The sequence below is a fragment of the Gadus chalcogrammus genome, chromosome 8, assembly GCF_026213295.1.
Source record: "Gadus chalcogrammus isolate NIFS_2021 chromosome 8, NIFS_Gcha_1.0, whole genome shotgun sequence".
In the NCBI taxonomy this organism is placed as follows: Eukaryota; Metazoa; Chordata; class Actinopteri; order Gadiformes; family Gadidae; genus Gadus; species Gadus chalcogrammus.
In genome coordinates, this window is record NC_079419.1 from 15,974,773 (window position 1) to 15,991,039 (window position 16,267).

Genomic DNA, 16,267 nt, shown 5'->3' on the forward strand with positions numbered 1-16,267 from the left:
GCCCTGAGCGTGGGACGGTTGAACCCACACTGCTCTTCCTCTCGTTAGGAGAACACCTTCAAACTGCGGGGGCTGCTGCTGCTGCTGACTCTCATCTCAAACAATAATGTAAAAGGACGAGAACCGTTTGTCAGATGTTTCTCTTACCGTTGCTTCATCGTAGCTACTTCACTGCCCCTGACTCCACAACCGTCCGCCGCGCAATTTCCAGTCCAGCCACAGCAAGTTATCGCAAGGACACCTGGAGTGAGATGCGGCAATGTCCCGAGGAACATGCCCACGCGTAAACTTCTGCGGATACTTATGGATTTTTTCAGCAACTTTATTTGCGGTGAATGTGGTCGACGTGTTGGCGTACAGCTGCCATGAAGTAAGGACTGCGTTTCAACTGGGCCAAATTGGTCCTCTGAGCCGGGTACCAGAGTCACCTGGCACAGGTGAGCATAACGTGTGTATCACGTGCACAATAGTGGGTAATGCTGAATAATGTTGTTTCTTTCTATGCTTTAACCTCATGCTCTATGCTCGAACCACATACAGGGTCACAAAATAAGTTAATAAAAGCATCAGATGCATTTTTTTGTCAAGCGCTTTGTATTTGATTTAGTAAGGACCCAGAATGAACCCAACGATCGAACTGTCAAGGCCTATTACTGATTTTACAGTGATGGTTTTTTACACTGCATTGCAGCCTAATCAATATACAACAAATATATCCAATAACTCAATGCCAGGTCAATGCAAAGTCTTTCATCATCCATTCTAGACCATTATTTTGGAGACCCACTTTGGTTTCCTGTAGTTTTGCTATACAAAATATACATCTTGATAAACTTAGCAATATAGGAATCTTTATTGGATCCTCTCCAAAGGATATAGCTACTAACATAAATATCCAATATCATTATTTATTTTTTCAAGATAAAAACTATTATCAACCTGGTCATGCCTGGATCAACAATTTGCATTTTGATAGTTCACTTTATCAAAGATGTTATGTGGCCAACAAATATTATAGGCTGTAATAATTAAAAGCTAGATAAAGTCATATTTTGAGAATATGTGTGTGACTTATTGTTTCAAATCTGAGACACCGGGAGACAATAGGCTACATCATTTAAAGCTATGGTGGCTTGGAAGCATTTCTCATTTCAATCAACCCTGTAGGGTCTGATTCAGACTATATTTGAGGTGTATGGTTGTGCACTTTATGCCAAATCTTGTGTGGCGTGGAGCTCACATCTTTAGTTTGAATAGATGTTATAAAAATAAATGACAGCAATTCAGCATGGGTCAGCTACCCACATGATTCCCTATTGTCCTCCTCCATGGAAATTATGGTTTTGTGGTTATGTGCCCCAACATCATAAGAGAAAGTGATTCATTTTGGACACAATTGCTCCTATATCTATTTTGGAAGCCAGTACAATTCTGGGTTCAGGATTTGGTTCTGCCATGCTGCTTGAGCTGGAACCTGATTCTGGAACAACTGTCGGGCCCGTATTTCCTTTGGATAGATTATGTTGTGCTGCAATCTTTGATGTTATCTCCCACAACCAAATGAGCCAACCATGCATACAATAGCTATAAATTCCAAGACCACACATACACACACACACACACACACATCAAGACTGTCATAAATATGTGACACGTTATAATTATGCATTTATATATGCACACTGGCTTTTCCCATGTCAATTCCTAAAGTCATAAATAAAAAATACCTTCTTTTGCATGCCACTTAGGTTAAACTGCATTCTCATGAAGTCAGAATTCAGGGGGTGGGGTGTATATATCTTTCAGTGTGGATAGTTACTACAGTCATCCTTGCATTGCTGCCACATACATATTGGTCCCGTCTTAAGTATCCCCATGTCTGACGCTACATGCCCCGACAGAGAGAAGCGCAACAGATAGCCAAGTGGTAAACATATATTAGAGGTGCAGCCGCACCACTCGATATGTTTGTTTGAGAGGGGAGGGGGAAGAGGTCATTGCAATGAGGCATGTCAATTCAAACTGCAAGTGGCAGTTGAAGGCAGGCCCTACGAGAGACCAAAAAGGGCCAAGGTTTTGTGTCGATAATGGCTGGGGATAATTGAGTGTTGCAGGGTTGTACAGTTTGCAGTGATCTAGTTCACAGAGCTGGCTAGGTCGCTCCGCAATAGAACAGATGTCCCACCTTGTAGCTGTTAATTATCGTGAGACAATCTATCCTAGGATAAAAAGAAGAACTTGATTATACACAACGTCGATGGGCAGCAGCATTTTCTGCAAACGATGGGTTGAGTGTGTTGCAGTGTAATGACACCTGAGTACCTCAGACTTTGACAGTGTGTTCAAGGTGCACTGCATGATTATTTTTAGATTCAGTTAGTTTTACCAAACATATATACAAATGATTGTAGGACTATACAAATCATATTTTGTAGAGATGATTTCTGATTTAATTGTGGTTTGTTGATTTGTTATTGATTTATCGTTACTTATGATATTAATGGACATCAATGTTGGTTCTCAGATTAAGTATGAACTGTGTTGCTTTGAACATGGGCTTGTCCTGGAATGGTCATTTTGGGTCAGGATCAGTCTCTCTTCAAAGAGGTTGATGGTGATATAGAGGGAGTTTTGGCTGGTGTCAATCACTGTATGTGTGTGTGTACACAATTAAGCCACTCTGTTTTAGTTCTCAGTAGTGGAGCTCTGAACTTTGTGTTGATCTCTGTAAACAGTGGTCTGTTTCATGCAGACCTGGTGTGATTTCTTGCCAAGCACCTTGGTCGGCCGGGGGTTTTGTTTACACACTTTGAAAAATCTCGTCAATTTGACAAAATGGGTAACTGATGACTATGCTGTCAGCTAAAGTTCAATGCACGAAAACCCTACACGTTTCCCACCATTTTTCAAACGTGAAGCTATATTGCTCTGAATATTAGCTGGAGTTAAATTATTTCAGAGTGAAATACTTCCTTTCCAGATGGCCAGTGACTGCTATTTTGGCCCCATCTGATAAACAGTTAGTTTAATGCACTTTGGGGGATAAAGTCATTCTCAGAGATTAGGTAATCAATGACATGGAACTGCTTATCCTGTGATTAAGTGTTTCTAGACAAAGAGAGAGGGAGAGAGTTGAGATTGCTGCAATGCTGTGGGTCACTGCCAAACACTCCATTTTAGAGATTAGCAAAGATTGTTGATGTTGCCCTTTGGAGATCAATTAAGAGGGGAGTCTGCTGGGGCCAACCCTTGGGTGTCTCATGAAGCCTGGTGCTAGCTCCCTGGTTATGGAGGACCACCCATATGAGAATGATCTGGTGATGCAAGACGCTGCTTTTTTTCAAGGCACAAAAACACTCGAGCACAAACTCTGGCGGCAGATAATGTTGCTATGCTGTGACGGTTACTGGCATTCTTTGATGCGTAAAGTTATCAAGAACAGCTAGTCATTAACAACTTCTCCCTTATAGAGTGGGATTATAACACGCAGAAATGGGCGTTGGCCTGTTGCAATAAAAATGCAAGGATCATGTGTTGAGGGTAAGGAAACGTGTTATCACATGTCACCACATCCTTAACCAGTAATAGTGCCCAGCCTCTTCTGGCAGACCTTCAAAGTGTTATCTGTTCTTTGATTGGCTGCAGTTATTTCAGTAGCATGCTTTTTTAACTCAACCTCCCTCTCATCAACCTAATCACTTGTCACTCAACAAATACCGTCTCCTTAATTGGTACTTATTGTATCATTCTATTTCAAAGAGAACTCCTCAAAACCAACTATGCAACTTGTCCTTTTGAAATGTGCGTTGTGTACCCTTCTTTTTGGGAACATTGTGTGGCTAAATGCGGGACAGACACAGAGGGGGTCTTGGAGATGAGTTCAGGGACATGCTTTCAGCACCCCGGTCCTTGCATTCCGGTTGAGTTATAACTACCTGCATAGTGCCCTGAGCAGGTTATTAAAAATAGGGTAGTTCCCATCGGCAATGCCCTGCGTTTATTTTCTGGCAATGCGGCAGTCCACCAGTCTCAATTTACAATAACGTTTTAAGTCCAGTAACTGTTTCCGCAAATTGTTTTTTCCACTCAGCTGTGTGTATCAAGCTGTGTGTACCATGGCAGCTAATCTAGCAAGGAATGAAAAAAACTCCCCATCATGCCACATTTAATTAAATATCCTCAGTTGCCTTGCATTTGTTATAGTTGCACATAACCAGTGAAACACAAGTAGTGTCTTTAATTTGACAGAATGGCCCCAACACCCTCTGTCATACGTAGCACATCCGTGATGGGGTTATAGTAGATCCTGACGAGCATCCTCTAATTTTGGCATATTTGACTTATTCCACCCAGTCACTCTAGTTGAATGTCTCTGAAGCTGGTCGAACTCAAAGCACTGATATTCATGTCTGTCAAAGTATTTCCTTTCTGTTTGTGTGCCTCCTAAAATCACTGTATTTAATTAATTTGTACGATGACTATCAATCATTTTTTGTGGTTGTAAAAGAAGACAAGTTATTTCTGTGTTTGCTGAAGCTTGAAGGGACGAGTAAGAGCGTAGACTGCCACTGTGATCTCTTCCCACTATCTCGGTCAGATCTCTATCTTCACAGCCTTCAAGCTCATTTCTTTCAAACTTTCAAAACCCTGCTCTGAGGCCTGCGGACACCCTGCCAGTCACCGCAGGCCCCCTAACACGGGGGTGGGTCCGGAGCGGCCCGGCCGTACAGTAGGGACCCTTTGAACCGTGTTTTCCTTCAGTGCGCTCCAATCCCCAGCCCCGGCGAATCAATACAGAGTAAATACCCCGCGAGGTAGCGCGGATGGACCGACTTCAAAGAAAACCACCCGCTCGAGGCTTCCTGAAGGCAGTGAGTGCGGTGAGCGGGGGGGGGGGGGGGCGTTTCTGCCAGGGAACCGGCCCGACGGCGTGAACCAGCCGCCGCTCTGACAATGTTACTCCTGTTCTGTGGGAGAAACACCCAGGCGGCCGCACCAGGAGCCCCCCCGGCCCGCACTCACACTCATCAGAACTCGAAACTAGGAGGCCCGCTCCACATTAAAGTCTGTGTGAACTTTGTATAAACACCGCTATAAATCGAGGAGTGTGTATGTGTTTGCGTGCTTTGTGGGCACACATTCTTGTGTGTGTGTGTGTGTGTGTGTGTGTGTGTGTGTGTGTGTGTGTGTGTGTGTGTGTGTGTGTGTGTGTGTGTGTGTGTGTGTGTGTGTGTGTGTGTGTGTGTGTGTGTGTGTGTGCGCGCATGTGTGTGTGTGTGTGCGCATGTGTGACTGTCTATGTGAATGACAGTATTTAAGTGACAGGGATAGAGTGAGACAATGGATAATATGCGTGTGTGGTGTGTGTGTGTGTGTGTTTAGTCTGGGTCACATCAATTCTCCAGCAGTATAACCCCCATGTGTCCGTTATCAACAGGCGCTTTTAACAACAGCTGGTGGTGGGTTGCATGTTTCTGAGAGATTAACTAGATCTGACGATTATTACTTGTTCATTGAGGTAAATACACCTCGATGAACAAGTCGTGACGGGGGAAAGTTTGGGTGACTGACAAGTGAGGATTTGTGAATTCAACTGCAGCGTCAGGAGGCAGAAACAACACAAACGTCTCCCAGGACAGCGAAGGCCTGTCGGCAGTCAGAGGATTAAAGAAGTCTGGGAAATCCATGGGTGTTATTGTTATGACATGCGAATCGCAGTTATATTTACTCAACGTTGATGTTGAAGGAGCCACTCTCGGCACGTATCAGCAATAATACTTGTTATTCATAGAAATGGCAAATTAACCGTAACCAAACTATGTTGGTGCTAGTGTCTGTTAATACATTTATACCCTTATCCTATTTTTATCTCATCCGTCAAATTTTGAAAATTACATAGAAATACAATGTTAATACCCGATATGGGTCGTCAGATCTGGCCACTTTATTAAAGTGTATTTACTATTGAAAAATAACCACCACACACAAATATACCATCACACATTGTAGCTATATTTCATTTTTACTTTATTTGTATTAATGAAGGCAAGGAAATAAGTGCAGCACGGAAAATAAAGCACATCTCCAAAAACATCCGGATCAGTGGTTGTGGAGCACAGACAGACAGACAGACAGACAGACAGACAGACAGACAGACAGACAGACAGACAGACAGACAGACAGACAGACAGACAGACAGACAGACAGACAGACAGACAGACAGACAGACAGACAGACAGACAGACAGACAGACAGACAGACAGACAGACAGACAGACAGACAGACAGACAGACAGACAGACAGACAGACAGACAGACAGACAGACAGACAGACAGACAGACAGACTGCCCTGGTGGCTTTGGACTTGAGGCCTCCTCGGGTATCATTTACACCACGCTGTTACTCACCAGGGACCAGGAGGCCAGCTAGATTCCACTCTGAGACCCCTGGATATTAGTTTCATATCAAGGATGACATACAAAGGAGTGGAGGGGGGTAGAAAAAGTCCCAACTAGCCTCCCCCCTACCCCCTCCCTGATCCATGGGGTCGGGGAAATCGGGGGAGAGTACGATTTCTTGTCCCGGGTCACATTCAATCCTGAGTCATGTAGGAATAAAAAAGCAAGCTAGGATGCTTACATAATTGCTTTGTCCTTGTTTAGGTTCTGTCATGTCATGGCATTAACACTGCCATGGTTAGGACACTCCTACTGGGAAATCCATAAAAAGTATATAATTTATTTAAATATGTAGAATACATTATAGAGCAGATCTCCAGGGCAATGCGTGTCTGTCTAGTCAAATTGTTGAATGCACGTGTACATGCATTGTCATAGCTAGAAGTAATCATGTCATGAGGACTGGGCCTCATGTCTTCTTTGGACGGGCCACAAAACGAGAGAGAGGGAGAGGGAGAGAGAGAGAGAGAGAGAGAGAGAGAGAGAGAGAGAGAGAGAGAGAGAGAGAGAGAGAGAGAGAGAGAGAGAGAGAGAGAGAGAGAGAGAGAGAGAGAGAGAGAGAGAGAGAGAGAGGGGATAAAAATGTGATTGAGAATGCAAGCCTATTGTGTTTCAGTGATAGATTTGCGGGGTGGGGGGCAGCAGGCAGTGGGCTAGCGGACAGTCCCAAGGCCATGCTGGGGGTTTCTGTGTGTGGGTGCTCTGTGAGGGGTGCTCTGGTTACACCACCTGGCTCCAGCAGTCCTCCACCAACCCCAGCCCCCCATTGAAATGACTGATCATATACCATCTCTACTTTATAACAACCCCCCACCCCACCCAGACCTTTTTCCAGTTCAGTGTCACACACAAACACACACACACACACATACACATACACATACACACACACACACACACACACACACACACACACACACACACACACACACACACACACACACACACACACACACACACACACAAACACACATCGTGCAGCAACTGTGAGGTTGGGGGGGGGGGGGGGGGGGGGGGTGCATGTGTGTGAGCATGCTTGTGAGGGAGATTTAATTTAATAACCCATGCTAATTGTACCCAGGCCGGGTGATGTCATGGTGATAGTTTGTGTGTGCAGCGATCAGCGTCAGTAGGCTGGTGGTGTCAAGAAGACAGGGTGGACTCTGTTGGTTGGTAGAGCTGTGATGTCATGGCGCAGGCGTGAGTGGCCAGAGCGTTCCAGTTCGAATTGGCTCTCTGCCTTGATAATGCTTGTAATGAATAACCGGTGACTGTCCAGTGCTGGAGTCTGTGTGCACGCGTGTTTTTGAATCCTGCGCGTGTGTGTGTGTCTGGTGTGTTTGTGTGTGTGTGCGGCAGACCTCAATATGCACATGGCTGCATTGTCCGAGCAAGTTTTTGCATGTGTTTTTAGGCGTGTGCGCCACACGCATGTGTGTATTTACGACTCCTTTTCTTAAACAGACACATTGTCAACACGTGTGGCAGCACTTGAGTCCGAAACACATGTTCCAATTTATAGCACAGAATCTATTCCCGGCAGCGAAATAGAGATACATTTTCTTTGGGTCTACTCTCTGGATCTCCTGCGGTGTCTCTCACGCGTCTGCCTTTGGATTTATGGCCATGTCTATCTATGTGCGTGCTCAGGGCTCTTCTCATGCCTGACGGCTACAGAGACACTGCAGCGGGCAAGTCGTTACGCAGTGTGCAGGCAGTGCGGACCCCCGCCCCCCCCCCCCTCCCCCCCAAATGCCCGCTCCCCTTGACTGCAGTGCTGTTTCTCCTCAACCTGTCAGATGTTATGCCATGTGAGGTTCATCTTTCAGGAAAAACGTCACGTCTTTGTTCTTTGTACTCTTCATCTTAACGTTTTGGTTGTCATTATTTTCCTTTAAAGCCCAATTATCCATGAGAGGCAGTATTCAATGAAATATATCAGCATTTTAAGCTAACTTAATGACACCATACAACAATACAAATCGTCTCTCTACTGAAAAAGTAAAGGCACCATTAGGTTGGTTCTATAGATCTTTAGAAACTACAAATCAAATCTCGATCTAAATATCGTAATTCAACTAGAAAACATTGTACCACCACTCTCGTTCTCCGCGTGTGAATGTGACGTTTCCTGTCCGCTGACCCTAAATCATGTCCTTCTCGTCTTGTGTGTTCTCCTTGGCGGACGCCTCCCAGATGTGGACCTGTTGGTGTGTAAGCACCAGGGGCCGACCTGCTGCACACGCAAGATGGAGGAGAGCTACCAGTTGGCGGTGAAACGGGACACGCTGCAGAACATCCGCTCCTACAGCTTCGAGCTCAAGTACCTCCTCACCGGCCACGCCTCCGCCTTCCAAGGTAAAGCAGTGTGTAGAGCCGACCGTGATGCACCGTTGGTTCCCAGTCCGTGGGTGGTCCGTGCACGGCCGTGGCATTTTTAGCCGCCGTAACGTGGCTGTGGCGGCGCTGTTGGGTCGCTCTGCTCGCAAAGTTTCAGAGTTTCAGAGGCGCGAGACACACAGCCGAATGAGCCCTTCGGGGGGGGGGGGGGGGGGGGGGCCTTGGTTACGTTGTTTATTGTTTGCACCGACTCACAGTTTTTACGCACGGCTATTATATGTTAGGTGTAACCGTGTGATGGAGAAGATCCATAAGTGGCCAAGGGACTTCAGCAATTTCAGGCTGAGCACTCAAAGTTGTATTTTGCAAGTAAAAGAGCTAAATACATATTTAAGGGCTGTTGATGTGGAGGTTGGTTGTAGATGCAGAGTTACAGTAGACCCTCTTCTCAAGTGTGTCCGTGTATAGCGACAGCAAGGTGGTGCGCTGGAAGTGATCTAGAGACGGCCAGCCATAAACTTGTAGTTTGCTGCCACTGGAAAACCAAACCACCTTCATTTGTTTTCTTGCTCTCAAATGAAAGTTCATATGCCTTCGATTTCTCGAAACAAAAACCGACAAACAAAAAAAAAAAACACCCTTTTTTGTCTCTGATTTCCTGGGGGTCATGGTTGCTGGCGAGGAGGCAAGTATGTGACTTTTAAAGTATTGGGCATAGCTCTGTTTGGTTCCCCCCCTCTCTTCCTTTTCCAGCCTTCATTTTCAGCGTGGTTTTGGCTGATGCAGCTACAGCATTGCGGAGCAGAATCAGTTAGGCTTGACAGGGAGGAAAAAAGGTACAGAGGCCGTGCCATGCTCCGCTTCTGCTCAGAGGGCAGCGGCAGCACACACACACACACACACACACACACACACACACACACACACACACACACACACACACACACACACACACACACACACACACACACACACACACACACACACACACACACACACACACACACACACACACACACACACACACTGGCCCCTCTTGTCTTTTTTTCTTCTGTCCGCTGGAGAATTGGAGCGAAAGCATTACAGAGTCAAACGAGCAGTTTTCCAGCAGGCGTGGCCCTCCCGCTTTATCAGATCATGGAACACACACCACACACACACACACACACACACACACACACACACACACACACACACACACACACACACACACACACACACACACACACACACACACACACACACACACACACACACACACACACACACACACACGGCATTTAAACACACTCCGTGAAATGTACCTCGGGGTGGAGCGTGAGATTGGCCGGAGAATCGGAGCAGCGGGGGCGGTATTGCGTTCGCTTTACCGCACAGTTGTTACGAAAAGAGAGCTGAGCCGCAAGGCAAAGCTCTCGATCTACTGGTCGATCTTCGTTTCCTATCCTCACCTATGGTCATGAGGGTTGGGTGATGACCGAAAGGACGAGATCGCGGGTACAAGCGGCCGAGATGAGTTTTCTCAGAAGGGTGGCTGGCGTCTCCCTTTGGGATAGGGTGAGAAGCTAAGCCATCCGTGAGGAACTCGGATTAGAGCCGCTGCTCCTTTACTTAGAAAGGAGTCAGCTGAGGTGGTTCGGGCATCTGGCAAGGATGCCCACTGGGCGCCTCCCTTGGGGGGTGTTTCAGGCACGTCCAGTGGGGAGGAGACCTCGGGGAAGACCCAGGACTAGGTGGAGAGATTATATCTCAAAACTGGCCTGGGAACGCCTCGGGATCCCTCCGTCAGAGCTGGTCAATGTGGCCCGGGAAAGGGAAGTCTGGGGCCCCCTGCTTGAGCTGCTCCCCCCGCGACCAGACCCCGGAAAAGCGGATTACGATGAGGAGCGAGGAGTGAGGTTTGTAAATGCTTCAAGCTGAAGTAAATTTGTCAACAAGGACATTAGAACAAAGTACAGAATAAAAATGGTTTTTGACCAACAACTTTCTAAAGCTTCTCTTTCTTCTCCTCATGATCATTTCATTCCTGAGAACGACGTAAGATGTCATTAATCTATTAAGAGTCCTTTAAATATTGAATTGAAGCAGTCTGAGCCATTGTACACGAGTCGCCCATGGTCATATTTGTCCTGGCTCACTCACTGGGCTTCAGCCTGCCAGCGGGCTGCTCACTGGGCATGGGATAGGGTTTACTTTCCCTGCTCTGATGGTAATTGCAGTGGGGTTGCGTTTTCATAATTTCCGAAAAGGGTCTTTGTTTTTATTCCCTCACGCACTATCCCAAAGGATCTGTATGATTTTACTTTTTTTCTTGGGCTAAACAGGGACTATGAGTCGTGAAGTTGGTTTCCAGCACATTTATGATAATAGGGCAGTGGAATAGTAATTAGTAGTCTTAAGACAGCATTGTAATTCAGTAGATATGCATCTTTGCATAAAACACACATGTGTGACATGCAGAGGAATACTGTATATATATTACTCTGTATTACATCAGATTATTTCTTAAGTGATTCAAAACTTTATATTATAGTTATAGTATAAAATACGTAGGGTTAGACTCACACAGACACACGCATGCATGCACACACACACACGCGCACACACACACACACACACACACACACACACACACACACACACACACACACACACACACACACACACACACACACACACACACACACACACACACACACACACACACACACACACACACAGACAAACGACCAAAACTAACATCATCCTCGTCCCTCACACATACTGTATTTGAAACACGCCAGGAAAATATCCCCATTGACTTTCGCTCTTCTCAGACAGAATTTACATGTGCGATATTTTTCCACCTCAGCTCATCTGCGCTGTGGAGGGTTGTTGCAGCAGGCTGTATAAATAGTTACCCAGCAGCAGCAGTCCTCCTATTATTGGGAAGAGTTGTCATTGTTAGGGCACGGTCCTTCCCTCCTTTACCTCATGTCTGGCCCCGTATGAAAGGCTGCCGGTCAGGTGTCCTGCTGGCGGACTGTACAAGGCGAAATTGACATAAAACAAACCGGACCAATGGAAAGCCGCGGCGTGATTACAGTGAGCCCCGGCCGAACGCTTCGCCATGCACTCGTCAGCTGCCCCCCATCTGCAGGCCCTACTAAGGCCTGTGTGTGCTGCCGCGTCTCACCGCCCTGAGCGGAATGTCAAGTAGCGGGCGTCTCCGATACCACATGAATGCAAACACCTATGTTTCTTTTTTTTTTTTTTCTGTTCTTTGGCCGACGCCTCTCCTCCAGTACCCACTCGTCGGATTTGGAATAATAATAAGACACGTTATCTACGTGGCGCATCTCTAAGTGCTCAGACACTTAGAGGTGACCTGATATAAAGACGTCAAGTTTAATGTATGCTTGACAATCAAATATCCATAAAAGGTTAGATTGAAACTTGTGAAAGCATACAGATTAGTTCTTAGAATAGTCCCTTTGAAATGGGATTGTCAAATTTCTCTTTTTCTCGCTGGGCCCGACTGTCTTTATTTGTCTTTCTCCCTGTATATTTGAAGAGTGCAGTCTCTTGAAGCCACTGTCGTTCCCCATCAGGTCTCTCCGGTCTGCCTCTGCCCCTCTCGCAGGACTGGGGATTTGGCCGTGTAACGATAAGCCAGTCTTGACGATCCTTTATCTGTGTACGGACTACGGAGTGTGTTGATAAGGAGTGCCAGGGGGGGAGGGGTGTTTGCTGAAGATGATCCTGTCTGTTTCTCTTCCTTTGTCATTGTGTGTTTGATCCTCCCCAAAATCCCACTGCATGCTGGCTTTCTACCGTTACGCCAAAAAAGACATGTCTGTGGGAAGCCAGATGCGTTGTGCATGTGTGTGTATATATATGGGCGTATGTGTGTGTTTTGATTGGCCTGCCTTTGTTTTGACAGCCCATAAGCCCTACTGTGCTTTGTCTTGTGTGGGAGTCTTGGTGTCATGTATTCGACCCTATAACCATGCTGAATATTCACCATACAACAACAACAATGAGCTGCTTCCATTTGACTCTATGCCTTTTAATAAAGGGCTGACCACATCCGCCATTTGGTGGACACTTGTATCTGAGGCATGTTTGAATACTGAGAGCATAATGCAAGTTAGCAAATTTCATCATTGAGTATTGAATCAGTTTTAATATTTCATATGCAAATTGGCCCAGGTATGTTTGCCGAGCTTGCCTTCCCCTTTACTTCTTACTTCCTATGCCCTTCCTATCAATCTCAACTACTCTTTTTTTCTTTTACTAGTTTTGACTACAACCCCTATATATTATGGACTCAGTGCCGTACGACACACTGTATATGCATTTTATTGCACAACGTCTACCCATCCGGAATCAGTTTCATTCCTCCCAGTCCTCTTGTCCATCCAAACACACACACACACACACACACACACACACACACACACACACACACACACACACACACACACACACACACACACACACACACACACACACACACACACACACACACACACACACACACACACACACACACACACACACACACACACACACACATATTGTTGTACTGTCTGAAAGTTGGTGGTATGTTTTGAATCAGAGTCTGTCATTTGGATCCTTATCGACTATAGGACAAGAAAACGTGGCAACACTTTATAATAAGGTGCCATAATAAATAGAAAACTAGTCATTACTTAACCCTTTGTTAATATTTGTTAATTGTTACAAAAATATCATTTGGCACAAGTTAACAGCTTTTTTTCACTGACCACAGAGTGTCGCTGGTTAGGGTTAGGATTAAGGTTGTGTGTTAGGGTTAGGGTCGTGTGTTAGGGTTATGCAAACAACTAATATTTAATTAATGATGAAAAAACTATTAACTTGTGCCATATAGATATTTTAGTAACAATTAACCAATATTAACAAAGGGTTAGGTGATGACTAGTTTTCTATTTATTATGGCACCTTATTATAAAGTGTTACCATAAACGCATACCCCAGTATCACATTTGGTCCATTTGTAAATTTATCCTGACCCAAGCTTCTGTGTGTAGATGGGGTTGTGTGTCACCGCATGAAAACAGGTGGAAACGATCGGAGTGTGCGTGTGCTCATATATTCACACTGCTGGGCAACAGATGTCCGGAAAATGCTGACACTTTTGATCCCAAAGTGTCACTGATATGCGGAGGACCTGGCCCACGGCTAAAGGCCATGACATCTGCAATTATAGTGTGTGTGTCTGTCTGTGTTTGTGTGTGTGCGTGTGTTTGTATGTGGGCATGCAATGCGCTCCGCTCTGATTTGGTAGCGCGTATGTTGGGCCTTGCGTGTTTGAACATGCACGAGCGTGCATATTCATTTTGGGTGTGTGCGCACTTATTACCCCACTGCTTAAGCTGTTGTTACTTACTTAAGATGATAAGCCCCTTTCCTAGCAGTGAGTTCTTGACCTTGATAGAATGCCAGCAAATACACTGCATTCACAATTTCTGTTATTGTGTTGTGATAGTAAGCAGAACAATATTACCGGGACCTCAGGAGAAGCAGATGGAGAGAGTAAAGGGGAATAGACGGAGACAGTGTTGTGTTCTTCTTCATTAAATCCAGGTAATTGGCTGATCTGCGAACTGGCTCTGCAGACTCCCTGGAGTCTGCAGAGGGAGATGTGTGTTTGTGTGTGTGTGTGTGTGTGTGTGTGTGTGTGTGTGTGTGTGTGTGTGTGTGTGTGTGTGTGTGTGTGTGTGTGTGTGTGTGTGTGTGGGGGGGGTGTGTGTGTGGGTAGGTCTGTGTGTGAAAGCGACAGGCAATGGGTCAACTTTATACAGTATATTTCATAAAGACACTGCTAGTTTTCTGTGGGAAAGCATCACACAGCAAGCAAACAACCAATTGTGAAGGAGAAAGCAAAATTAGCTAGTATTCACCAAGACTGTTGGCTGGTTCCTTGTGCAGTGCGTCAATGTGTTTTTTCCCTCAGTGGGTAAGAGCTTCCAGAGGCTGGGTCATTGGGGAGCAGAGGGGTGGGTTTGACCTGATTGACTCTATGTTCCCTGGGAGACGATGTCTGTCTCAATGTCCCTGTGGAGACACGATGACTTCATGTCTGCTGCAGCCCCGCTCCCACCCCTCACCTCAACTGTATAACACATACGCATGCATGCACGCAGACACGCGCACGTGCGCGCGCACACACACACACACACACACACACACACACACACACACACACACACACACACACACACACACACACACACACACACACACACACAGTCACACACACACACACACACACACACACACACACACACACACAGTCACACACACACACACACACACACACACACACACACACACACACACACACACACACACACACACACACACACACACACACACACAGTCACATATACATAGTTACAGACACACACACAAAGTCACGCACAGTTCCACTTTAGAAAGCCAAGAAAACCGAATCTACGGTCATGCTTTCTGTTCATAACCCAATCCCAAATGAAAGCTGATGGCGAAATCCCTGAGCCGCATCACATTGTATATTTCTCATTTGGCCCAATTTAGCATCACCTTGGCTCACAAAACTCGCAAAGGCAGCTGTCTCATATTAAGTAGGGGTGATTTATATGGTGAGTTTGTGTGTGTGCATGGTTTTGGGTTGTCTACGTGTGTCTGAATGTGTCTGTGTGTTCTGAACCTGTGTGTGTATGTGTGTGTTTGTGTGTGTTTGTGGGCTGGGCCGCTGTCTGTCCACTTCCATTTGTGGAGGTGAATCTCTCAGTGAGCAGAAGTGATCTGCTATCGTCATAAATCATCAGCCGGTGATTCGAGCCCCGTCTCAAAGCTTTAACTCGCTTGTTCCAACACTAGAGAAGAATCAAAAGCAATGGAAAAAAACGCCCCAAACATTTTCATTATCTCTATTCCCATCTTTGTCAGCGTCTGGAATTTTTCATTTTTTTTCAGATTATCTGTTTCTCTCCATTTGTTTTCTCATTGTTTTTTCTTCTTCTCACGACGTGTCACGGTGATATTGCGCAGATGTTTTGACGGACGCCGGTCTCCGGAGACCGGCGTGGCTCGGACACAACGTGACACACACCGCGGCGATGCCATGAGCTCATGTGCAGATCAGGGAGGACCGCCGCATTCCACCCCCCCCCCCCCCCCCCCCCCCCCCCACACACCCCCCCACACCCCCCTATCCCCCTATCTCCCCCTCCAACACGTCCCACTCAATCAGTCTGGCTTCATGTGGATGTGTGCACGTGTGTATGACGTGTCTGTGTCTGTGTTTTTGTATACTGTATGCTCAGCATGTTTTAGCCCTAAGAAGTTTTGCTTTTGCTGATCAGCCGTGACCATCACCGCTCTCCGGGGCGGTGTTGGGTGGAGGGGGGATGATGGCAGTGTGATTGGGGGTAGGGCTGGGGAGGGGGATGCATAGACAA

General features: G+C 46.1%; 1 protein-coding gene across 2 annotated transcripts in view; it reads left to right on the plus strand.

Annotated features, from left to right (window-relative positions):
* The window catches only part of gpc5c (glypican 5c), a 111,625-nt gene continuing 95,358 nt past the window's right edge, over positions 1-16,267 (plus strand). For both annotated transcript variants that reach the window (XM_056597749.1, XM_056597750.1), the window contains exons 1-2: positions 1-437; positions 8,655-8,816. In XM_056597749.1, coding sequence (XP_056453724.1) covers positions 260-437; positions 8,655-8,816 — 340 coding nt within the window. In that variant the 5' untranslated portion in view covers positions 1-259. The remainder of the gene's footprint in view (positions 438-8,654; positions 8,817-16,267) is intronic.